At 36.4% G+C, this 25,817-nt stretch overlaps 1 protein-coding gene across 3 annotated transcripts in view; it reads right to left on the bottom strand.

Annotated features, from left to right (window-relative positions):
* Positions 1 to 252: 252 nt before the first annotated feature.
* The window catches only part of LOC106876895 (L-fucose dehydrogenase), a 34,081-nt gene continuing 8,516 nt past the window's right edge, over positions 253 to 25,817 (bottom strand). For 2 of the 3 annotated variants that reach the window (XM_014925642.3, XM_089354132.1), the window contains exons 2-9: positions 24,385 to 24,423; positions 15,800 to 15,897; positions 14,555 to 14,621; positions 13,458 to 13,549; positions 10,333 to 10,437; positions 7,228 to 7,295; positions 6,497 to 6,593; positions 253 to 585 (exon numbers count right to left, since the gene is read on the bottom strand). In XM_014925642.3, the coding sequence (XP_014781128.1) occupies positions 436 to 585; positions 6,497 to 6,593; positions 7,228 to 7,295; positions 10,333 to 10,437; positions 13,458 to 13,549; positions 14,555 to 14,621; positions 15,800 to 15,897; positions 24,385 to 24,423 (716 nt within the window). In that variant the 3' untranslated portion in view covers positions 253 to 435. Of the gene's footprint in view, positions 586 to 6,496; positions 6,594 to 7,227; positions 7,296 to 10,332; positions 10,438 to 13,457; positions 13,550 to 14,554; positions 14,622 to 15,799; positions 15,898 to 20,163; positions 20,205 to 24,384; positions 24,424 to 25,817 lie in introns of all 3 variants that reach the window. The other variant, XM_014925643.3, reaches the window with a different exon arrangement.

Here is a 25,817-nt window from a genome sequence, read left to right as displayed (position 1 = left end):
TGGTGCAGCAATGATTCTGCCCGCTTTCTAGCTTCCTGCTTTCTAGATCGGCTTCCAGCAAGTTGAAATTCCAGTGAGGTTTCAATTCTGAGTTGGTGCAAACTCTCCATTTACATATACTTGGGGAAAGATATTAAAATGAAGTTCATAGTCTGACTATTACAAAATCCCTTTGATGAAACATGAGAGGATACAAAATTCCTGATGTTCTCATTAAACTAATTATGTAATAACTACAAAAAATTTCCAACAGACAAAAGCAATAAAGTCTTTATTGACTTGAAAACACTTTAAATTACAAGCAAATATGATATATTTTCAAAAATGCACATACAAAAGCATTTAAGTTATTGTAGGAAAATATAAATCCCAAAGTTGAAAAATATCAATTATTTAACACAATTTATCTTTTTCCTTATCATTATTTTGAGTATCTTAAGATGGTGTAACATCGACCTTGCTGCCAACAGATATATCTACTCCCCCAGAAACATTAATATCAATGCCAGTGCAAAATTTAGCATCAGCTGCTAGATAAAGACATGTTGTACCAATATCGGAAGGAGTTCCCATATGACCCATAACCTGCGAAAGAAAGAACATAAGCATTCAATTAATGAAAGTTGTTCTAAATTAGATATAGCCATTAGTTGCTTAATAAGTGGATAATTATTTAAACAACATTTCAACTGGAAAGAAGCAGGAAGGACAACACAGAATTGAGAACAGTGGTGAAAAGTCATGTGAGTGGCCGTCAGTGAGCCACTATCAACAAACAGTTACTGACAAACAATTATTGACACTATTGGGAGTGAAAGACTTAAGACTTGTGTAAATTCAGCAAGATTTGGCTGCTATTTCTAGCAATAGAACAACCACATAGTAGCTACCTCACAAATTAACACAGGCTCTATGTTTCTGTACTGGTTGATATTTGCTTAAATTGTTTTTTAGAGGAAGATGTTTAGTTTTCAGTGCCAGTCAGTGAACAGTAACCTTGGTTTTGAACCTAATGATGAGCTAAACAAAGACTATGGCTAAATTTGAACTTATCTTCTCATAAATACTGTTACATGGCATTTGTTTTAAGAAAATGAAACGATCTATTATGGCTTACAGATAAGATTAAACAATGTACTGTAAGCATTCTCCCTATATCATTTCCCTAACATTCAACCTCCATCACTCCTCTATCTAGGGCACCACTTGGCAGCTTAATCACTTGAAGGCAGTATTAGCACATATTACTTCTACCTCTTTCTTTGCAATACTAGTCTAAGGTTATGAATTAAAACAGAATTATATCAAAATGGACATTGCCACTCCAAGAATTGTAGAACTTAAAAAAAAAAAACTAGTAAACTAAATGCCTTGAACAAAAAATATTAAACATAATTGAAAACAAATACAACAGAATACTCTAGGGAATAACCAACCAAGAACAGTGAATGTATAGATTAATTAAAGAACATAAGCCAAAAGACATTGCTATTCCACAATCTGTAATATATTTCAAATACAAATACATAAAACAAACATCTCTTTAACAATCAGGCTTTGATCAGCTTAAACAATGTGACATAGGAATAAACCAGTACAGATCAACATTTAGTATATATAAACCTTAATTATAGAAAATGTATTTAAATGACTAATTCACCTAAAAACAATAAATGAAATTGCCTAAAACACAGAGATACTAATTTTTATGTACTCCATCCAGAGAGAGAGAGAAAGAGAGAGAGAGAGAGAGAGAGAGAGAGAGAGAGAGAGAGAGAGAGAGAGAGAGAGAGAGAGAGAGAGAGAGAGAGAGAGAGAAAGAGAGAGAGAGAGAAAGAGAGAGAGAGAGAAAGAGAGAGAGAAAGAGAGAGAGAGAGAGAGAATAACTGTTTGTTTACTTGCATATTTACTTAATATGAAGTAGTCTGAGAGATATTTCAAGTTTAGTTTTAATGAGCAATCAACTACATTCTTGGAAAGGCTCCAACCTAACTTTACCCTTTCTTATTTCTGACACTAAAAGTAGCAGACCAATAGATTAAGGCTTAATCATGTGTATAAAAACATTCAGTTCTCATTTAAAGTAAAATTCAGATTAAACCTCAAGTAAAGAAAGAGAGAAGTGGGTTGAAGTTGGAAAAATAAACTGCACACGAATAGATATCAACTTGCTCAGGATGCATCTATTGTAAGCAGTAGATGCAACCTATGCACACACACACACACACACACTTAATATATATATATATATATATATATATATATATATCAGTGTCATTTAACATCTGCCTTCTATGCTGGCATAGGTTAGAGGGTTTAATAAGAGCTAGCCAGGCAAGAGCCTGCACTAGACTTCTGTGTCCGTTTTGGCATGGTTTTTACAGCTGGATGCCCTTCCTAACACCAACTCCCAGCAGAGTGGACAGAGTGGTTTTTATGAGACACAAGCACAGGTAAGGTAAGCTTTGGCATGGTTTCTCTGGCTGGATGCCCTTCCAAATGCCAACCACTTTACAGTGTGGACTGGATGCTTTTTGCTATCAATTTGTTGAGAGAATTATTGACCTTATCTTCAGTGAGTTTAGCAAGACCCACATACCTTCAAAGACAGCCCCCAAACTTTTAATGAACTGAAATTACATTGCTTATGAAAAAAAGCAATCAACATTAATTTCAACTCTTGTCAAAAGGGACAAGGGAAGAAACTCCGAAGTTTAAATTTAATGCATAGAGATAGCTTCACAAATCAATCCTGCTTTAATTTGTAGTTTTCAGTCAAATCAGTATTGAATTTAAGATTATCGTTATGTGTGTGTGTGTTTATACTGACAATATTAAGTAGATGTGAGACAAAACATTAAGATATATGTGTGTATGGAAGATGGAAAGACTACAATATAACTAAACACTTGTGTGCATGTCTGATAATAACATGTATAGAATTGTATATGTATATAAGTGTTATACATTTGATCATGTCTGATAACGTATTATCACATGTTTTGCATATAATGTTTGCATATGCATTTTACAAGATAAAAATTTGATTCCTTATGCATGTGATTATAACAATGGATCATGTCTCATAATATCTTTATATATATATATATATATTTATGGGAGCATATTTTAAGAAAAAATATGTCACAAACAGGTGCACCATTAAGGATATTGTTGTGTGTGCAATATATCTAATATTAGAAGATATCTGATATAGTAACTTTTTTTTTGCACTAATCATCAATACATTTAGTTGAAATTACATTTATTAAATATCTGTGTTCCTTAAGAAATCAAATTTCAATGGCTTTTAGATTTCTTTAGCAACATGACATTTGAAAATGACATTCTTGTCAGATCATTTGGGATATGGAAGGGAAAATGGATGGTCTGAACTTTAAGAATACCCTTTAAAATATCTAACAGATAGCATATTAACCTTAACCTCCTATAGAGAAATAATAGTGGAATAGCAATTTCCTTTTGACAACTAAATTTTCTTAAACTTTAAAATATCAAAGTATTGACTCCCACCTATGAAATTCTAATAAATAGGGAAATAAAATAACATGAGTGTGCTTTATAGCATGTTGCACGATAAAGAAAAAGTAAAAAATAAGAGCATAATAAAATCTTCAAAGAAGAGGTGGAATGTGACTATATGGTAAGAAGTTTGCTTCCCAACCACATAGTTTTTGGGTTCAGTCCCACTGCTTCACACCTTGGACAAGTGTCTTCTGTTATGGCCCTGACCGACCAAAACCTTGTGAGTGGATTTGGTAGATGGAAACTAAATCATATCATCACTATTGTCCGTTTTCCATGCTAGTATGGGTTGGACGGTTTGACTGAGGTCTGGAAAGCCAGCAGCTGCACCAGGCTCCAATCTAATTTGGCAATGTTTCTACAGCTGGATGCCCTTCCTAATGCCAACCACTCAGAGTGTAGTAGGTGCTTTTTACATGCCACCAGCACAGGAGCCAGTCAAGTGGCCCTGTCATCGATCATGTTCAGATAATGTATTTTATGTGCCAATAGCATGGGACCCAGTCAGGGGGCACTGGCATCAGTCACGTTTGGATGATGCTTTTTACATGCCACCAGCACAGGAGCCAGTCAAGGGGTACTGGCTTTTTACATGTCACTGGCATGGGAGCCAGTCAGGCAGACCTGGGATTGACCATGTTCAGATATATATATATATATATATATTACACACACACACACGCACATACATACATGCATGCATGGCCTCATGAATGCAAGGTAGTGGTTTCAATTCCTGGACTGTGTGGTGAGTTGTACTTGAGCAAAGCACTTCATCTCATGTTGCTCTGCAACCACTTTGACACCTAATGTGTGGTGCACCAGGCATCTGTTCAGGCAATGATGATTTGATGGAGAGAGTAAGCTAATGTACATTACAAACATTTGATCACTATAAACAAATCGTGCGTGTTGTTCAGCAAGAAATTGCAGAGCTGTCTTTCTCAGACCATGAGAGACTAGCATCATCATAATATATCTGTACGTGTGTGTGTGTGTGTGTGTGTGTGTGTGTGTGTGTGTGTGTGTGTGTGTGTGTGTGTGTGTGTGTGTGTGTGTAAGTAATTAAGTATTGGGTATGTTCCTAGTAGTTAACTCATAAAGCACATTCATTGCTTATGGCTACCTGACATCATACACAGTATTTACACAATTGTCACTGGATCTATCTCAGGAATTCTTCAGTATTTGTTGAGTAAATAACAAATCATAAAAATGGAAAATGAAATATATGAGAAACTTTATTGCTCACAATGAGCATTTTGATCCATCCTACAGTGATTCTTGTAGGTGGGATGCTGTACAACTGGTTGTGGTGCATCACTTGGTTCAGAAGTGACTTGTTGGATGATGTTATAAGGCAGTGTTTCTCAACCGGGGTCCATATAAGATTTTGTCATTAAAATTTATATGCAATAAATTGCTTATACTTCTACAATACGCAAAATATCTTAATTTTTCAATATATGATTTTTTTTTAAATCATCAAAATAGGGGTCAAAAGGGTTCATAGGCAAAAACTGGTTGAGAAACATTACTATAAGGGGTATCTTGTTAGAGAAACCCCGTTTTGCCTGGTTTTAATCCAGCAGGTTGTTTAGTGACTGTAAATTTAAGACAGTGAGTAGGAATGGCCAGGGACAGATTCCGTTGCAATGTTGCAGACATTTATTCTTTTACTTGTTTCAGTCATTTGACTGTGGCCATGCTAGAGCACCACCTTTAGTTGAGCAAATCGACCTCAGGATTTACTCTTTGTGAGCCTAGTACTTATTCTATTGATCTCTTTTGGGATCTTGTTCAAAACGGGGGCACCAGTTTTCATTTGTTTTATGTAGTGTTTTTGGTACCGAAAGACTTTCAAACTTCGTATACTTATCTATTTTGAGTTATAGAACAGAAAAAAATTTTGTATTCGAATTTTTTTCATGTAAAAAATTGTCTTATTTTGATAATTTCAACCAATCACTGACAAGTATTCAGTTATTTACACTTACTCCTTTGGCACTTTAGGCGGTGTAAAGCGTATTTAATCTCCATTACTTCTGACATTTTGCAGAGGCAACACACGTGTGTTCGTTTTCCCTAACCCTAAACGACTTGCTCCTTCCCTCAAAAAACCATGCCTTGTGCCTATAATAGAAAGGTTTATTAGCTACTGCCAATATGCTTCAGCTGTTTTTTGACAAGGAAATAATAATTTTATCACTGCGAGAATCGTTTGTTTACGTAGTCAGCACTTACTGTTATTCGGCTGAATGGACGTCAGTCATTGGTTGAAATTACAGAAACACGACAACTTTAACATGAAATAACTTGCGATGTACGTTTTTTTGTTAAGACTAAGAGAAAAAGATGTTTTATATGACACATTCTACCAGTGTCCCAAGTTTCAAAGTGTTTCGATAAGAAAATACTGGTGCCCCCGTTTTGAACAAGATCCCTCTTTTGCCAGACCACTAAGTTATGGGGACATAAACATACCAGCATTGGTTGTCAAGCGATGTTTGGGGGACAAACAGACACACACACACATACATATACACACACACACACACACACACACACTGGACTTCTTTCAGTTTCCGTCTACCAAATTCACTCACAAGGCTTTGGTCAGCCTGAGGCTATAGTAGAAGACACTTGCCCAAGGTACCATGCAGTGGGACTGAACACGGAACCATGTGATTGGTAAGCAAGCTACTTACCACACAGCCACACTTGCACCTATGTTTACATTTCTGTAGACAAGTAGTCTGCAATGTCAGATAGAGATACAAGCATACACACATGATGAGCTTCTTTCAGTTTCTGTTTGCCAAACCCATTCACAAGGCTTTGGTTGGACTAGTGCTATAGTAGAAGACACCTGTCCTATGTGCCATGCAGTGGCACTAAACATAAGTGGTTAATCTCACAACCCAAAATAAATGTGAAATATATTTCTCACCTGTTGAGTTAATGCAGTTTGGAAAAATTTTTCTCCATCTTCCATCTTGTTCGTTACTTCCCACCACAAAGGTGTCAATATGTTTCCAGGAGAAATTCTAAAAAAAAAAAAAATATATTAAAAATGTATTTTTCCAAGATTACAAGCCTCAGATGTTTATCATACAACAACCAACATTACCGTTGCAAAATGTACAAGAAAGAAACAATGGGGGCCTGAGGGTCATGTGGCCCCCATCAAGAAGTGCACCCTCCTAAATAATGTTATGCCCTTTTCTCTTGGGATTGTTTTCCCTTCTGACCTTCTGCCCTCCCTTCGAAAAATTCCTGGGACCAGCCCTGGAACTATTGATTGTGTGTGTATGTGTGTGTGTGTGTGTTTGTTTGCTAGTGTCTGTTTTTCCTTTAGTTTTTGTTTACTTATACTCATCAACAAATGAGCTAATGAGGTACTCTGTGTGGTTGTTCAATCTGCTAGAAATAACAACCAAATCTCCCTCATACTATGCTCTTTTTAATATTAAGGAAAGGGAAAATGCGTACTCCTCTCCATCATTACGATTAGAATCAATATTCTTGATTTTTTTCGACTATGAATTTAATTGTTTTTTTCTAAATGCTTCTGTCCATTACTTGATACAGGAAATTGGAAAATCCAAAATAAAACAGAAATTCTAACTTAAAAAATATAATGCAGAAAAGGGTTTCATATTTAGAAAAAATTTTACTCACGTATTCACTCGAACACCATGTTTAGCTTCACTGATAGCCATGCTCTTAGACATGCTTGAAACAGCACCCTGCCATCAAACCATAAATAATAGCCATGTTAAAGAATGATAATGGCTTTACATTTCACAAAACAAATCCTATGAAAATCTAGGACAATGGTTTCTAAACATTGTACTGCAATGCACAGGTGCTCTGTAAAGAGTATCTACATGCACCTCAGAATTTAAAAAAATTATTCAAATCTTTAGAAAGACACATATTAATGATTGAACATCCTTAAAACAGAGTTATTCATTAATATAATTAATAAAACAAGGTAGGCAAAATTTACGGAAAAATAAAGAAAATTATTAACAGTGCTGTTCCTACATTTTCTGCTTTGTTGTATTGTGGGAGTTCATTATGCCAATAATAAACACATGCACTGGTTGATTTCACTTTTATAATTATTATTAGTCAATTAGTTGACCATTTAACCAATTAAATGATTTATTGCTTGATTAATCTTTCAGTCAATCGATCAATCAATCACTCACTCAATCAGCTAGGTTTGTCTGAAACCTGGGTAGATGTGACCATCAATTGTGATAAAAGGACTGACAAAACTAACTAATTGATTGACCAAATAATTAATCAAATGATAAATTAGGCAACTGATTAAATGATTAATCAATTAATAAATAATAAAAGAGGTGAAATAGAATCGGTGCATTATTGGCATAATGGCCTTCTTGGTATATGACAAAATCTGTTTCAACATTTCAGTTGAATAATATCACAAGTCAAATACAAAAAAAAAAAATTTTTTTTCCCTAAATATATAAACAATATATAAACAATAAAAAATGTTTATTTTTCCCTAAATATATAAACAGTTGTTTCTATATTCTCTAAATGTTTTTAAAATTTTAACAGTATCTTTTTAAAATATATATTTTAAGCTGTTTGTATATTTTTCAATATCTTTCCAAGATTCTTACATTGTGCTGCAGTGCACTGGTGCCTTACAAGGGATAACTAGACATGCAATGAATTTTGAAATTATAATTCAAGTTTTTAGATAATCTATACTTATGCATGAACCTCTTGAAAAACCTGTTATTCATGATTTTTTTATACCAAAGTATAATAAATTAAGGTAATAAATTTTAACTTTAAAACAATTTTTCTTTTAAAGTTGCTATTCAAAATTTGGCATTAATTTCTTATTTTTATCTTCAGTGTGTTACAAAGTTGATAGGATTGAAAGTATGCAGATATAATAAAGATAAGAGTACGGAAACTGCTTGAAATATTGATATACTGAGTTCAGTCACAGGCCAAGGTGTACATACTACACACCAAATATATCAGTTGAAAATGAATGAAGTATGAAGTCATTAAATCCATAGTGTTTTATAAAACAGAGAACAGATGAAGTTATGTAAAGTTATTTTATCTGAAATTGTTGATAAATTTTGTATTGCTTATTTTAATGCAACACTAGAATAATACATTGTTGATCAAATAATCCAGTGGGGTTACTTGACCTGCTAAAAAGTGCAACTCAAACTCACGAATTACTTATGGAGATGGAGGGGCCATTACCACTTTGTGGTATCAAATATTTTGTCCAAAATATCCTCCATTCAAGAGTGAAAATTTGGCTGGTATTCCAAGTAGGTTGAATGACCAATATGAGAGGCTTGTTGTATTCTCAATATAAAAATGACCTAAAAATAAGCTGGTACATCATCATCATTTAACCTCTGTTGTTCATACTGACATGGATTGGATGGTTTGACCAGGACTGGGCAAGCTGAGGGGCTGCACCAGACTCCAGTCCAATTTGGCATGGTTTCAACAGCTGGATATCTTTCCGAACATCAACTACTCAGAGTGTAATGGGTGCTTTTATGTGCCACTGACATGGGCGCCAGTTGCATGACACCAGTATCTGCCACGACACTGACTTCACTTGTCTTGATGGGTCTTAAGCAAGACATATTGTCAAAGGTCTCAGTCACCAATCATTGACTCCGTGAGGCCCAAAGTTCGAAGATCATGCTTCACCACCTTGTCCCATGTCTTCCTGGATATACTTCTATTATAGGTTCCCTACACATATTTATTCACGGCTGAGCCAATGGGGGAGTTTCTATATAGTCACTCAAGCTGTTAGAAAGAGCATCTAAATCGCTCATATTCCACCCTGCTGTCTTTAGGAAAAGAATATATGACAATGTAATGTTAGACACCCTTAAAAAAAGAACAAAATGGTCATGGCTGGAATGACTTTTATCAGAAGTTTACTTGATCAGGATTGACAAGCATATCAAAAATGATTTAATAAATGCAGATACAACATCCATTTTCAGGAACCCTGGGTTCTAAAGATTTTGCAGTTTACAGACTTTACTGAACCAGGGGTAGTCACCTTGGTCAACACACTCAAATAACACTGTTTAACATAATTTTAATTTTTGACTTTGGTCAGTAAGTGTTATTTCCTATTTGCTTCTACTTAATAATCCTCGGCATCAATGTTTTGAAACTGACCTATTTTCCATTACATTTCAGGCAGATTCAGGAGTTGCTGAAGCAGAAATATTGTTAAGGCAAATATTCTGCTCAGTACTACAGATTTGCTTGTCAGTTGCTTGACCATAACCACTTGAGAATGTCCCTTAGTGGCTGACAATATGTACATCTCTGATTATGAGCAGGAATAGTTGGGGAGCATCATAGCAATGTGTTGAGAGGAGTTCTTTGGGATTTGAATAAATATTGTAAAAGCAAAGTTGGAAGGAAATGTTAGTAATTTTTTACACTTTTTAGGAGATAACAGCTGCTACCCAAGGGTAAAAATATTGTTACACAGTATAATTAAATGAAATATAGATACCTGTATAATGATACAAGTTCATTGATAGTGTACTTTGCAAGGTACTAATCTATGCAACAAGCCTGTAAACTAATCTGTTGGCTGTGAGAATTTGATGTTCCTGCTTGTAAATTGGTGTGGATTATTAGAGGTTCTGGATCAACAGTATCCAGAAAGTCAGTGTTGTATCTGTATCTAATTTTTGAAGAAAAATAAGAAAGAAGGTTTATGATACTACTTACTTTTGATGCTGTATAAGGAATAGAGTCTTTCTGGCCAATGTGAGCCACCATACTAGCAATATTAATAATATTACCTTTGGCAAGGCGTATGTGTGGAAGGGCATACTAGATGAAAAAGAAAAAGAAAAAAAAAATCATATATAACACTGAAAAACAAACATTTCTGCTCCTCAATCCTATTCTGTTTCTCAAGGCCAGCAATTTCAGGGGACGAGGTAAGTCAGTAACATCGACCACAGTACTCATCTGGTACTTCTTATATTGACTGAAAGGATGAAAGACAAAATTGACCTTAGGGGCATTTGAACTCAGAATGTAAAGACAGATGAAATGCTGCTAAGAATTTTGCCTGGTGGGCTTATGATACTTCCAGCCTGCTGCCTTGAATAGAAATATTCTTTTCTACTCTAGGTACAAGGCCCAAAATTTTAGAGGAGGGGGCCAGTCGATTAGATCGACCCCAGTATGCAACTGGTACTTAATTTATCAACCCCAAAAGGCTGAAAGGGCAAAGTCGACCTCGGCGGAATTTGAACTCAGAACGTAAAGACAGATGAAACACCGCTAGGCACTTCACCCGGCATGCTAATGTTACTGCCAACTCATCGCCTTCTTGAATAGAAATATTAAGGTGATTGTGTAGAATCTAAGTAACTCAGTTATGGTTTGTGTGAAACAGACCACTATAAAATATTCACAAGGGGGAATAAATTACTTTGTCATGAAGAAGAGATATACAACAATTCAAGTGGAGACTTTCATTGGAGGAATGAGTAAAACTATTAGTATTATGTTATATGGCTGTGTGGTCAAGTAGCTCACTTTGCAACCAAAGCGTTTTGAGTTAAGTCTCACTATGTGGTACCTGGTGGGTGAAAATGCCTTCTATGATAGCCTTGGGACAACCAATGTCCTGAATGAATTTTTTTGATGGGGAGTGGGTGGAAGCCCATCGTGTACATGTGCGTATGTGTTTATCCCCCACAGTCAGACAACTAGTGTTCATTTGTTTAAGTCCCTGTAATCTAACAGTTTGACAAAAGAGACTGATAGAATAATTACCAGACTTAAAAAATAAGTACTGGTGTTTTTTTTGTTTGTTTTTGTTTTTTGACAAAAACCCTTCAAGATGGTGCATGAGCATGGCTGCAGTTTAATGACTGAAACAAGATATACATCAGCATTTAACATCAGTTTTCCAAGCTGGTATGGGTTGGACAGTTTGACAGGAACTGGTATGTCAGAAGACTGCACCATATTCTAATGTCTGTTTTGGAATGGTTTCTATGACTGGATGCCTTTCCTAATGCCACCCAATTTGCAGAGTGTAGTGGGTTTTTTGTTTTTTTTTAACCTAGCACCATCAGCAATGAGGTCACCAAATAATTTACAAGGCAAGACACCTCAACTGAAGTGGTAGGTAGTATTGAGGGTGATGGCTTCATGCCAGGTGAGAGGGTTAGAGTATAAGTAAAAAGCTTGTTGGGAATGTGCAAAAGTTTTGGTATTATTCAAATTTAAGAATCAAATAAAATTGGCAAATCCTGGACTTAACTGAAATTACTGTGGAAAATATATGGACATTTTTCCTTGAACAGAGTAAAAGGAATCAAACAAAAATTGCTGGTATTTCTTTCAAAGACTTTCACGTGAACTCGAAACAGAAGTGGAACAGAATATTGTATGACATTTGGCTTGGCCCTCAAACATCTTATTCTTACTATTCTTATTTGGGCATAATATTTTAAAGGCACAGGAGGGGCTGTGTGGTAAGTAGCTTGCTTACCAACCACATGGTTCCGGGTTCATTCTCACTGCATGGCACTTTGGGCAAGTGTCTTCTACTATAGCCTTGGGCCGACCAAAGCCTTGTGAGTGGATTTGGTAGACGGAAATTGAAAGAAGACCATCGTATATATGTATATGTATATATATATATATATATATATGTGTGTGTTTGTGTGTCTGTGTTTGTCCCCCCACCATCGCTTGACAACTGATGCTGGTGTGTTTACGTCCCCGTAACTTAGCGGTTCGGCAAAAGAGACTGATAGAATAAGTATTAGGCTTACAAAGAATTTGTCCTGGGGTCAATTTGTTCGACTAAAGGCGGTGCTCCAGCATGGCTGCAGTCAAATGACTGAAACAAGTAAAAGAGTATGTTTAGAAAATTGATCTTAATTTTTTTGACCTTTGTTCTAAATGACCTTTGAAATATGTGTGAACATCATATCGTTATTATTTTCCCCCTTTGTGCAAACCTCACCCATATCAGACGATATTACAAGAATGTTTGTGGAGAAGCATACATGTTTGTTACCATGTCCAAATCCTGTTTCTGTCAAAGTTTTTTTTTTTGTTTTTTAGTGGAAAATTCATAAATTGCAAACAAAGCACTTATTTGATAATTACTTAATTAGAATTGAACGACATTGCACAATAGCTGTAAATGTGCGTCATCATCATGCTTGGGAATATGTGCATTTTCTGCAAATCTAACTGCAACTCTCAGTCACTAGTACAAGTCTAGGTATTGACATTCCTTTGTTTACACTCCTGCATTGTCCTTTCTCATCCTCCACATGGAAAACAGGATGCAAATGTGTGTTGACCTTCATTGCATTGACATGTGTGATGGATCTACAATGAGCGTTGTATGAAAAAGGGAATGCCATTTGCATATAGTAGAAGATCTTTAACACAGAAAAATTAAGACATGATGGAAAGAAACGATAATAACAATTATAACTTAGAAGCAGCGCCACAGATGTACCAACACACACAAGATTGAAACATAGCCGACCACATGCACTTCTCATGAGGAATTCCGGAAGAAGCTTCGCGAGACCACTACTGAGACGCTTCCGAAAAAAGAAAACCATTGGAAAACGGTTTATAGTAGAGACTCCAGCCAAGAAGATCTGAAGGAATTGTAATTCCGAAATATCATCAGACTATAGATAACCAAATTACAACAGGTATATAGTCCATGTTTTGTTTTATAGTGCATTGTTGTGCCATTCTAAACTTTTTATTCTTTACAAACAATACACAATGCTTCAAGTGAACTACAATACTCTCCTAATTATAAGAGAATACAGAAATGAAGAAATGAGGAAAATCACCTTGCATGTGAGGAACACAGCAACGACATTTAACTGCATGAGATTAGTAAAGCCTTCAGCTGTAACAGTGTCAATGGGAAAATGTCCAGGATCTGGAAAAAATATTCATATGATAAGAATTATTTGGTATATCAGTACTACAGTGAAGAATATTTCAAGACATCACAACCATGGTGGCAACGAGAAGGTGTCAAGGGGGTCACCAAGGTGGTGGAAACTAGAAGGCATCAAAATGTCAAAACTGTATTAGCAAGATTTGATAATAATGACCAGATCAGTTTTGATCATAGATCTGCTTGAATTTAGATCCACTTCAGATTAAAAAGAAAAAAAAAAAAAGAAAAAAGCAAACAATTATTATATCCCTCTCTCTCATAAATCTGGGGATTTATGACTTTGGAAGTTATCAATATGCTGCTGTTGCTGTTTAGTTCCAAGCCAGCTTGGATCAAACAAATCAATAATTCAAATGCATTAAGGTATTTCAGCCCTGAATATCCAGAGTTTTTACTTTGGCACAGTGTATCTAGACCATAGTGGAGGCGCAATGGCACAATGGTTAGGGCAGCGGACTCGCGGTTTCGATTCCCAGACTGGGCGTTGTGAGTGTTTATTGAGCGAAAACACCTAAAGCTCCATGAGGCTCCAGCAGGGGATGGTGGCAAACCCTGCTGTACTCTTTCACCACAACTATCTGTCTCTCTTACTTCCTGTTTCTGTTGTGTTTGTAATTCAAAGGGCCGGCCTTGTCACACTGTGTCATGCTGAATATCCCCAAGAACTACGTTAAGGGTACACGTGTCTGTGGAGTGCTCAGCCATTTGCACATTAATTTCACGAGCAGGCTGTTCCATTGATCAGATCAACTGGAACCCTCGACGTTGTAAGCGATGGAGTGCCAACAATCTAGACCATATTATTGAATATAACCTTCCTTTATAAGATAGAATGTGATGTGATGACAAAAAATTATCTGCTCTTTCTAGTAAATCAATCGACCACATAAAAGCACCTTCACTGGTACGTAATACAAACACTATGGCGAACCTCCCCCATCACCAAAAAAAAACCCCAGTCTAGTACAGAAGTCAACTTACGGTAGCCAGCATTGTTGACTAAACAGTCAATGGTGCTGTACTTCTCAACCACCTTAGCAATCATGTTCTGGCAAAAGAGAAAAGATGAAGAATATTAAGTCATAATACAAATAACTATAGATCAAAAACAGAAATGAAAAGACAAAACTGTTTGGCAAGACTTAACAAGGACATCTAATTTAGATATGTAATAAAAATGCATTCATAGTCTCTAACAGCTGTTTCTAGAATACCCAAGTTATTGGAACATTGTGCCAAGCAAGGATTCCATAGGCCGAGTAAGGATTCAATCATCAGAGAGGGAGAAGTTAAACACATGTAACAGTGAAGGAATAATACTCAACTAGTGGGACCCATGAATATTTCACAGATTTAATGGTAAACCTATTGGGTTATTTCTGAAAACTCTATCCAAAAGACCTGTAGCATAGCCTGTTTTGTGTCTGTATCAAATGTCAGTCATTCATCTGCTAATCATTGAAAAGTGAAAGAAATTGGAATACAATGATTACTTAATGCATTTTATATACTTTATGTACAATTTTATAGACTTAATGCACAACACTCATAAAATAAATATTCAGTCTTATTTTTCCATTTTTGCCATAAACCAAAAAAATATTCTGTACACGATACAACCTTCAGTCAAATTGCATATAACTGCCATGTAAATAAGAGTGAATATTTCACAGAATTGCACTTATGCACATGTGTTAAGTGACAGGTGATATGAAAAAACTTGAGGGCAAGGACAAAGGGAAATGGATGTTACCAGTTCCAATGTTGGATAGAGATTTAAGGAAAAATAAATATACTACACTGCAGCGGGAGCAGGACACGCAGGTGAATGCTGAGTCAAGAGAGGCTAGCAGTGTGTGTGTGTGTGTGTGTGTGTGTGTGTGTGCATGTAAAGTCAAATAGATAAGATATGGAGAATAGCCGATATCAGATCTACAGGTTGGGTAGCAATGGGAGGGAGGGGTAGTGAAGATTGTAAAGTGGCTGTGAAACGATAATGGAAATCTTATGTAGTAGGTGATCAGATATTAATGGAGGAGATAGGAGAATCAGGGCTAGCTTGGTTGTTACAGCGCTGAAAATAGATGTCCGTACAGTGCCCTAGCATGGTTGCAGTTCAGTAACTAAAGCAAGTAAAAAATGAAGGATAATATTTATCTCTTGCTGTATAGGCCGTAAATGTTCCATGCACTTGATAGTCTTATCTCATAAAACATTCTCCCTTACTTTGATTTGTGCTTCATCACATAAATTACAGTTGATATAATATGCTTCTCCTGGTCCCATCTTGTTCATTTCTTCTTCTGTAGCTTTAGCTACATCATCTGAAATAGAATTGAAAAGAAAAAAAAAATTCAAATCAAAATATATTCATTTGTAGCATAAACATTTTTAGACATTCAGAAGAACATGACATAATTAATTTGGTCCATAAAAGATAAGAAATATGAAATTACCTGGGAAATAATTAGTAGAGCCAAACTATATGCTAGAGGAAGCAAATAGTACAAATTGTGTGTTGAAGAAATTTATCAAATTCTTACATCAAAATACAAATTAATAAACCATAGATGAGAGAGCACATTACAATGTGTTCATCAATCTAAACACAATTGATTTAAGTGATTGCATGATACGTAATACTAAAATCAGAATAGAAATTTAGTAAACAGTAGCAAGTAGAGTAGCTGATTAAATATAAACCCCTAAATAAATAAATTTAATTATAAAGATTAAAATACAATAAAGGAATAAAATTAACGATATCCATAAATTTAATTTGGTGGAGGTAAAAATCATGGACCCTTTGCAATTTTTTTTTTTTTTTTTTTAACAGGAACATACTATATCGAGGGTGGAGATTCTGAATCTGCAGAAAAATCTACATTTCAAAATTTAAATTTCCTCCCCTACCCGTCACCCTAAATTCGTTAAATTTTCACTTTTTAAAAAATCGTTTTTTTTTTGGCGAAATACCTATAAAAATATGGAGATTATGATTCTGCAAAATAAATTCTGTGAAATTTCAATTTTTCAAAAAAAAAAACAAAAAAAAAAATGAATAAGCACCCCCTCCCCCCCCTATGACAAGAAGTAAAATTAAAGTTTTCTCTACTAATGTTTCATGACAAACATAAACCCCAACATATTGTGGTCGGCGGGGTCTTTTAGAACTAAGAGAGGTATGTAAAAATTAGACTTTTTTGCACGCGCGCACGCACGCACGCACGCACGCACGCACGCACACACACACACACACACACACACGCACGCACGCACAGCAAAATGGCATTTAAAAAATTGTTTTCTCTTTTGGTAATTAGTATTTAGAAAGTTGATCCTTGGTTTGGCTGTTGTTTCTAGCTTGTCAGATTTCCGGTTGGGGGAGATTTAAATTTTGAAATTTTTTTTCCTTTTGGTAACACGTATTAGAGTTTTGAAAATGCGTTTCTATCATGTCAGGTTTGCTGTTTAGATACTTTTTGCGTCTGCTATTTTATAATTCTATGCATGCATGAAACATTAGGAGGAGGTGAGTCGATTACATTGACCTCAGTACTCAACTGGTACTTCTTTTATCAACCCTAAAAGGATGAAAGGTGAATGTTGACCTTGGCAGAATTTGAACTCAGAACACAAAGACAGATGAAATACTGCTAAGTATCTCGTCCACCATGCTAATGATATTTGAAATAACAATATTAATAATCCTTTCTACTAGAGACACAAGGCCTGAAAATTTGTGTGTGTGTGTGTGTGTGTGTGTGTGTGTGTGTGTGTGTGTGTGTGTGTGTGTGGTGGGGGATTAGTCAATCACATCGGCCCCAGTGTTTCACTAGTACTTATTTAATTGACCCGAAAAGGATGAAAGGCAAAGTTGACCATGGCAGAATTTGAACCCAGAATGTAGTCGCAGACGAAATACCACTAAGCATTTCGCTTGGCATTCTAATGATTCTGCCAGCTTGCCACCTGATTTTTAATAATAATAATAATAATGTTTAATACATAACAGACAGACATGCATACATATACAAATGTGTAAAACCAACAGTCAAAGAGTTACAATCAATTGAACTAATTATTCAATCACTATAAAATAGAACATCTTTTATCACAGTCTACTGCACTTAATTAGCAGGACAATAACTACAAACACTGGAAGGGCAATTTTGTTCCTATAAATAAAAACGAAAAGAAAATGATGATGATGACAAGGATGATGCATAATTACCTGGAGGTTGAAGACCATATAATGAGGCCAGAAAATCATGGTTTTATGAGATGGATTACTAACTAGTTATTTAAATATTCACTTGTATGGCTGCATGAGTAATGTTATTGTGCATGAAGGACAGAACACAAATGAGGTGAGAAAAAAGCTGGATATAAGAGAAATCAGAGATTAAAGTTCAAAAGAGAAGACTACAGTAGTACAGGAATGTGACGCAAATGGAAGATGTTGGTTGCATAAAGAACCAAAGAACATTATCTATGAAGAAGGTAATGTTCTTTAATGAAGATTAAAGAAGGCATGAGACTAAGTGGTGAAGACTGACCCGAAATGGTATAACCTCATGAGGGAGCTAACAAATAATGGTGTTAAGTAACAAAGTGCTGTATTGATGAAAACCTGTGTAACCCATGCAAGCATGAAAAGGTGATGTAAAGAAAGAACTCTTCCCCCGCCCAGTGGTAGCAATAGAGGTAGGATCATCATCATCATCATCATCATCATTGTCGTCGTTTAACGTCCGCTTTCCATGCTAGCATGGGTTGGACGATTTGATTGAGGACTGGTGGACCAGGAGGCGACACCAGGCTCCAATCTGATCTGGCAGAGTTTCTACAGCTGGATGCCCTTTCTAACGCCAACCACTCCGAGAGTGTAGTGGCTGCTTTTACGTGCCACCGGCACGAGGGTCAATCAGGCAGGTACTGGCGACGGCCACGCTCGAAATGGTGTATTTTACGTGCCACCTGCGCAGGAGCCAGTCCATCGGCACTGGCAACGATCTTGCTCGAATGTCTTACTGGCAACGACCACACTCGAAATGGTGTATTTTACATGTCACCTGCAGGATATATATCTAAATTTTGGATTTCTTCCACTAATTATGTTCATAGTAGGTCTATCTACTCTCTCCACCTCCTCATTACTTTCTTACCTGTTACACCTTCTCTTATCACTGTGCCCTCCTACTAGAGCTATATTTCTCCCAACTGTGTAACAAGGAATAGGTTTAGAGTTCTCCATACTCTGTCCACTCTTACCATCACTTTTATTTATTGCTAGTTTTCACTCTTTTGTAATCTCTTTTCTATCACTCATTGGTATCAATTCTCTCTCTTACAATGCTCCACCTTTATTAATATTCATCATTCTCTCTATCACACTCACATTCTCACTTCTTTGTCTTCTATAACCTCGGACAGACCAAAGCCTTGTAAGTGAATTTGGTGAATGGAAACCAAAAGAATCCCATTGTGTATATATGTGTGTGTGTCTTGCTTGACAACCAGTGTTAGTGTGCTTACATCCCCATAACTTAGCAGTTTGGCAAAAGAGACCAATAGAATAAGTACCAGGCTTAAAAGAAAGATAAGTACTGGGGTTGAATGATTTGACTAAAAATTCAAGGTGGTGCACCAGCTTGGCCAAAGTATAATGACAAACAAGTAAAAGATAAATGAAAGACGATTTATCAGATTTTTTCACTTACTATATTGTAACAAAACATTTCTATAAATATTGATATGTATGGAAATAACTAAGTGTTGGCAACAGGAAGGGCATCCAGTCATGGAAAATCCACCCCAGCAAATTATAACTGATACAGCTATGTGAGCATGGAAAAGTGAGTGAGTGAGTGAGTGAACAAGCAAGTGAGCGTGCTCAAGTAAGTGAGCTTGCGTGCCCACCCGAGTGAGCTTGCATGCATGAGAGCGAGCTTATACGAGTGAGTGCATGAGGTTACGTGAGTGCATGAGGTTACGTGAGTGAGAGTGAGCTTATGCGAGAAAGTGAGCTTACATGCGAGAGTGAGGGAACGAGCGAGCCAATATTGATATGTATGGAGCTCACTCTCACACACGTAACCTCACTCACTCACTCTCACTCGTATAACCTCACTTTCATGCATGCTCTCTCACTTACTCAAGCACGCTCACTTGCTTGTTCACTCACTCACTTGCTGAGACACCTTTTTCATGCTCACATAGCTGTTTCAGTTATAATTTGTTGGGGTGGATTTTCCATGGCCTTCCTGTTGCCAACCCTTAGTGAGGGAGCAAGTGAGGGAGGGAGGGAGCAAGTGAGCAAGGGAGGGAGCTAGTGCATGAGAGTGAGGGAGCGAGCGAGTGAGAGTGTGCATGCGAGCAAGCAAGGGCGTGCACGCGAGCAAGCGAGGGCGTGCATGCGAGCGAATGAGAGCGCACACGTGAGTGAACGAGTATTCATGAGCAAGCGTGCATGTGAGCAAGCGACTGTGCATGTAAGCGAGCGAATGTGTGAGCAAGCGAGTAAGTGTGCGTGTGTGTGTGTGTGTATTTATGTTTCTGTGTGAATATATGTGTATCACTGCACTTACATTTGTTGCCTCACACTGATGATCAGCGTTGGTTTATGTCCCTGCAATTTAGACCAATAGAATAAGTATTAGACGTAAATGAAAGTATTGGGGGTTGATTTGTTCAAGTAAAACCATTCAAGGTGGTGTCCCAGCATGACTACAGTCCAATGACAAACAAATATAAAGTAAAAGAAGAATGCTTAAATAGCAGAAATCTCTGTTGGTCAGTCAGCCTGTTAGAAATAACACCTGAGCTGCCTTCAAATCACTTTTGTACTTGCTTAGAAGTAAGATATAGCAAATAATGTAGTCCTAGATATCATTTACCTTTTACTTATTTTAGTCATTAAACTATGGCCATGCTGGGGCACTGCCTTGAACAATTTTAGTCGAAAGAATCAATTCCAGAATTTTTTTTTTTTAAAGCCTGGTACTTATTCTATCAACCTCTTGATGAACTGCTAATTTACAGGGATGTAAATACACCAACACCAGTTGGGGGAGGGGAGGAGACACACACACACACACACACACACACACACACACACACACACACACACACACACACACACACACACACACACACACACACACACACACACACACACACACACACACACAATGGGCTTCTTTCAGTTTACATCTACCAAATCCACTCACAAGGCTTTGGTCAGCCTGATGCTACAGAAGACACTTGCCCAAGCTGCCATGCAGTAGGACTGAACCTGGGACCATGCGGTTGAGAAGCAAGTTTCTTACCACACAGCCATGCCTGCAATATGTTTGAATAAAAGACTGAATATCTTTAAAATTTAAGTATACTTTTTATACTAATTTTACGTTTATTCTTGAAAAAGTATTTATCTCAGCCAGATCTGTACCCAACTAATAAGAACAAAAAACACTGAAAGAAGCTCTTACAATGACTCGTAAGTAGCAGCAAAATCTCCTTCGCACCATAGCCTACTATCTTAAAAAAAATAAAAATTAGGGACACCATATATTTGATAAAAAAAAAAAAAAAAAAAAAAAAAAAAAAAAAAACAGGTGACATTGTTATGGTTGGCATGCCTTTGCTTTTAGCTCAAGTCAATTGGGGGTTAAATAATAACATTCATTAGAATTCTTAAGTATTTTTCCCACATTTAAATATACTTTATACAAATATCTCTCTCTCTCACGCGCGCGCGCGCGCACGCGCACGCACACGCACACACACGCACACACACACACACACACACACACGCACGCACACATGCACACACGCACACACACACACACACGCACACACACACACACACACCATAGTTTGAAACAGTACTGCTATATTCACTTGCTGTACATTTTAACAATGAATAAAACTGGCCATTATCTTGAGTGAGGGGAAAAAATTATAGATAAGAAATCTGTAGTAGATAATAATTATTCAGGAACTATCAAATGCAATTTGGGTCGGAACTTCCTTAGGTATGCTTTGTCCAAGAAGATCTCTTCCCTGTCCTCCTCTTACACTGATGTCCTGGCTGTGCCACACTGCTAATATATTATGGCATCTGGCACATCCTCAAGTCTTAAGAGAAGCGAGTTAATTACTTAGTCGCTGGAAGACAGTCAATTGTTTCTGGCAAAGAGTTCTTTTAAACGTTTACATGAAGTTGTGTTACAATAATACTTACATCTACAGGCAATTTACCAAACAGATTTCGTTTAGCCATGGACGAATGTAAGCGCCATCATCTTCATTGGCTGCAACAATTCACATTTACATTTTACGAGCTGAAAGATTTGCTTCAATATTCTGAAATATCTGTTTGACTATTGGCAAGGGGCACTAATAGTTCTGTTCTCATGTGTTCTTCACTCACGGCTAGTCACTAATTACAAAGATGTCATTTAGAATTCTAGTAGCAGATTGGCAAAAGGGAAGCAGGGTGGGTTGGGGGTAGGTAGGAAAGGATGGAAAGTCAATCATCCTCTATAATAAGGATTAAAATGAAAATCTTATCAGAGAACAAGGGTGAGGTTATATGCACTTCTACACCGTGACTACAACTTTATACATGAAAGGTTTTGATGTGATTTGATCTTGGAATGAGAAAGAGAAACAGGAAACTATATAGGGAGATAGCATTCCACTGATTAATAAGATATTCCTTCTTATTCTTATTATACATTGATTGAGGAAGTGGACCATGTTAGTAATTAGGAATGATTCCATATGTTAAAAGAGCAATGACTATTGCCACAGGGCTGTTGTGATTTCTTGACATCTCAAAAGAATAGTGGAGGTTGATTTCATAACCTTGTGGTATCATAAGTGCCACAGAATATCTGGCATTCATGAAGGAATCCAGCTTTGAAGTGGCTTCCTATTGCCTGTTCAAGTGAACTATTTGAAGTTCAGTAACTTGAGTAATGAAACAATGCAGTAGCAGGATACCACCTAATACTGAATGACATAATCTGGAAAGCATGTGGGGAAACTCAGTGTCACAAATACTCAGCAGATATGGCAGTTAATTTTTACTGTGTTCACTCACTGAATTGTGGCCATTTGAAAGCTGTGGCTTTAGTTAATTTACTGAAAGATAAGGCATAACTTAGAACTAAATACAAGATATTTGAAGAACAATATATTGATTTTATTCATCCTGATGTACATCTGATGGGGTTTTGTTTAACACTCACAAAAAGCAGCATTGCACAATGGAAATGAACTTAGAACCTCTTTGTTTCGAAGTAAATTTATTACTTTCACAACCACATATGCTTGGCCTATACACTACTTTAAATAATAATTATTTACTTTATTGGTTGCTACTACAACTGCATCTACCAGTCTGTATTATTGCTGGAACACCTATATAATTTAGACTCAGAACCAACACCAATACAGATTGTTATTTGGTCTTCCTTTATTGATTGTAAAATTTGACATATGCTGTTAATAAGCTTATGATCTTAAAACAGGCTATTCACCTTTCAGTTTAAATCATTAAGCAAAAACATTTTGTTTTAACTATACAAAGCATTCTCTGCTTCACTTTAATATCTACTTTACTTTGCTTGCATGGAGAAGACAAGAGTGTGTTGAAGCAGTTTTCTATAACCCTTTCTGATGCCAAGCCTCACCTGTTCCCAAGCAAGTCAATAATCCTCTGGTCTATTCAACAACAAACAGGCCCAGCATAGTTACAAGGAGTGCTGGAAACAAACAACACCATTTGAAAGTGTTTTTTTGTTTATAAACATTGTGCAACATGTTGTGAAACCTGCATATGCTTTTGTGGTGGACTGTAATCAAACAACACAGCCAGTATAAATGTGATGCTTCTGTTTACAGACAGCAAGCACATGTCAAGATGAGGGAAAATACAAAATCACTCATACAAACACACATCAGCATGCACATTATATATATGTGTGTGTGCGTGTGCGCGTGCGCGTGCGCGTGTGTATAAGCATATATATATACATACATGTATATATAAAGCATTGGTTAAAGTTTTGAAAGGAATTAATACAAGAGATTAACATCAATGTAGTACAAGTGAATGAAAAGACTAAATATTTGTCATGTGACAATGTTATAGAAATGATAAATAAATCATGTCTATTTTGGTTATTCTTACAACAGCCAATCATTTAGCACTCAGCTACAGAAACTAATAACCATTTATTAAACTACTAGACATTATTACTCCAGTCACTGTGTGGGAGTAGTACTCAAGATTTCTTTTTCATGTAGTATTAGTATTTTGAGCAGCGAATTATGTAAGTGTAGTTAACAGTTGTCTTCTCCTGACCAATGGAATAATTTGGCAATGTTTAGTTTTACTATGCAAATAGACTTTGTACATATTTACACACAGAAACATATACATGAAGAAACAAAATCATACACATGTATACATATACTGTGAACCTAAGCCATGCATGGTCTTTGCAAGTTATTTCCTCTCTCTTGTTCCTCTATGACTTTCCACTAGTATCCAGCAATGGACTATGTCCAAAATGTACTTTTATCCTATTAATTTTTCCTTCTTTGAGCATCAATCTAATATTTACTGTGAATGTCCCTTGAGTTTTTGTTTTTATTTGTATTTGCTTTGTTATATAATGTGTTTGTGTTTGGTTTGTTTATACACACATTTGTAAGAGAGAGAGAGAGAGAGATAGAGAGAGAAATTAAATCAGCAGAAAATAGATTTTGACAGGATAATAAATCATTTTACATACCAAGGATGTCACAGAAGGCAACTTTTGCACCCTCCTTTACTGCAAAAAACAAAAAAAAAAGTGTTACAATGTTATATGAAAATAAAAAAAGGCATTGGAGGGGCAATGCATATGCTACTCGCACACAGGGATAAAATAAAACTTAATTCAATATATTCGTAGACGAATTCATATTTTAACAAAAAGACATCAAGAGTTATTTCTCCTGCTTATCATTTATGCATACGTAACACAGGAAAAAAAAAATGCATTTCGATTCACCCATCTGCTAGTTTTGAAGACTATGAAACCAAAATAAGGAGTTTGAGCCACTCACCCAATGAGTGTTTCTGCCAAATTTGGGGAAAATCCGTTCAGCTGTTTTCCAGTAATTTTGTAAACACACAGACAAAGATGAGCAACTACAATACCCTACTTTTGCTTACGTGTGCAGGATAACTAGTTTAACAGGAAAAGGCTAACCATTAAAGTAAATGTTTCCCATGCTCATAAAGTTTTCTTTTAATTGAAATACCTGACATAAAAGGTATTCTAGTTTACTTTTGTTTCACTTCCCTGTCATTCAACGTGACCAAGTTTCAACTGAATACAAACCTTCTGGGAATATACAGATATTTCCAGGATGAAAACCCAAACAAAACTAAAGAACCCTTGTGATTAATGGTAATGATTTCATTAAATGTGATTGTGAAACTGTTGGCTAATTCAAGTGAAGTAGAACAGGTGATGTGTGGTTGTTCACTTCACAATTATGTGGCTTTGAGTTCAGTCACACTAAATGGCATCTTGGGCAAATGTATTCTAGTATAGTCCCAGGCTGACCAATGCCTTTGTGAGTGAATGTGGTAGATGGAGACTTTGTGGAAGCTCAGGGGTTGTGTATGCCAGGTTATCTTAAGCAGCATGATAGACCCCCCCCCCCAAGCAAATCAAAGCATGGGACTAGAGCATATTTTGACAGCAATGAAAGTCATACATAGATCAGAACTGGGCCCCTAGACTCCTGAGGCACCTTGGCAACTGCTTAGTGTGCCCATTCTTTAAGAAGGGACTGTATGTGCTTATCTGCCCCAACTTTCGTTTTTTCTTTTCACATCCTTTTAACAAAGAAATTCAGCAAAAGAGACCAATAAAATAAGTACCAGACTCAAAGTAAGTACTGGGGTGGGAGTCAACTTGTTTGGTTAACCTGACAAGGCAGTGCTCCAGCATGGCTGCAGGCCAGTGACTGAATCACATCAAATATATATAAGAAAATCTGTTTCTCTTTAACACTCCCTTTCATTCTATTCTTCCTTTTCCTCTTTCCTAGAGAGGTGGTGCATATTCTGCTTTTTTGGTTCCCCTTGCATGGTAAACAGTGATAACTGAAATAATGACCTTCATATCATTTTCTAATACATTTCGGCAGATTTGTAGGTAAATATGCTAAT

Source organism: Octopus bimaculoides, chromosome 6 (genome assembly GCF_046866305.1).
Source record: "Octopus bimaculoides isolate indiv1 chromosome 6, ASM4686630v1, whole genome shotgun sequence".
NCBI classification, from domain to species: domain Eukaryota; kingdom Metazoa; phylum Mollusca; class Cephalopoda; order Octopoda; family Octopodidae; genus Octopus; species Octopus bimaculoides.
The sequence above is the reverse complement of the archived record's forward strand: the minus strand, read 5'-3'. Positions and strand labels throughout refer to the sequence as shown.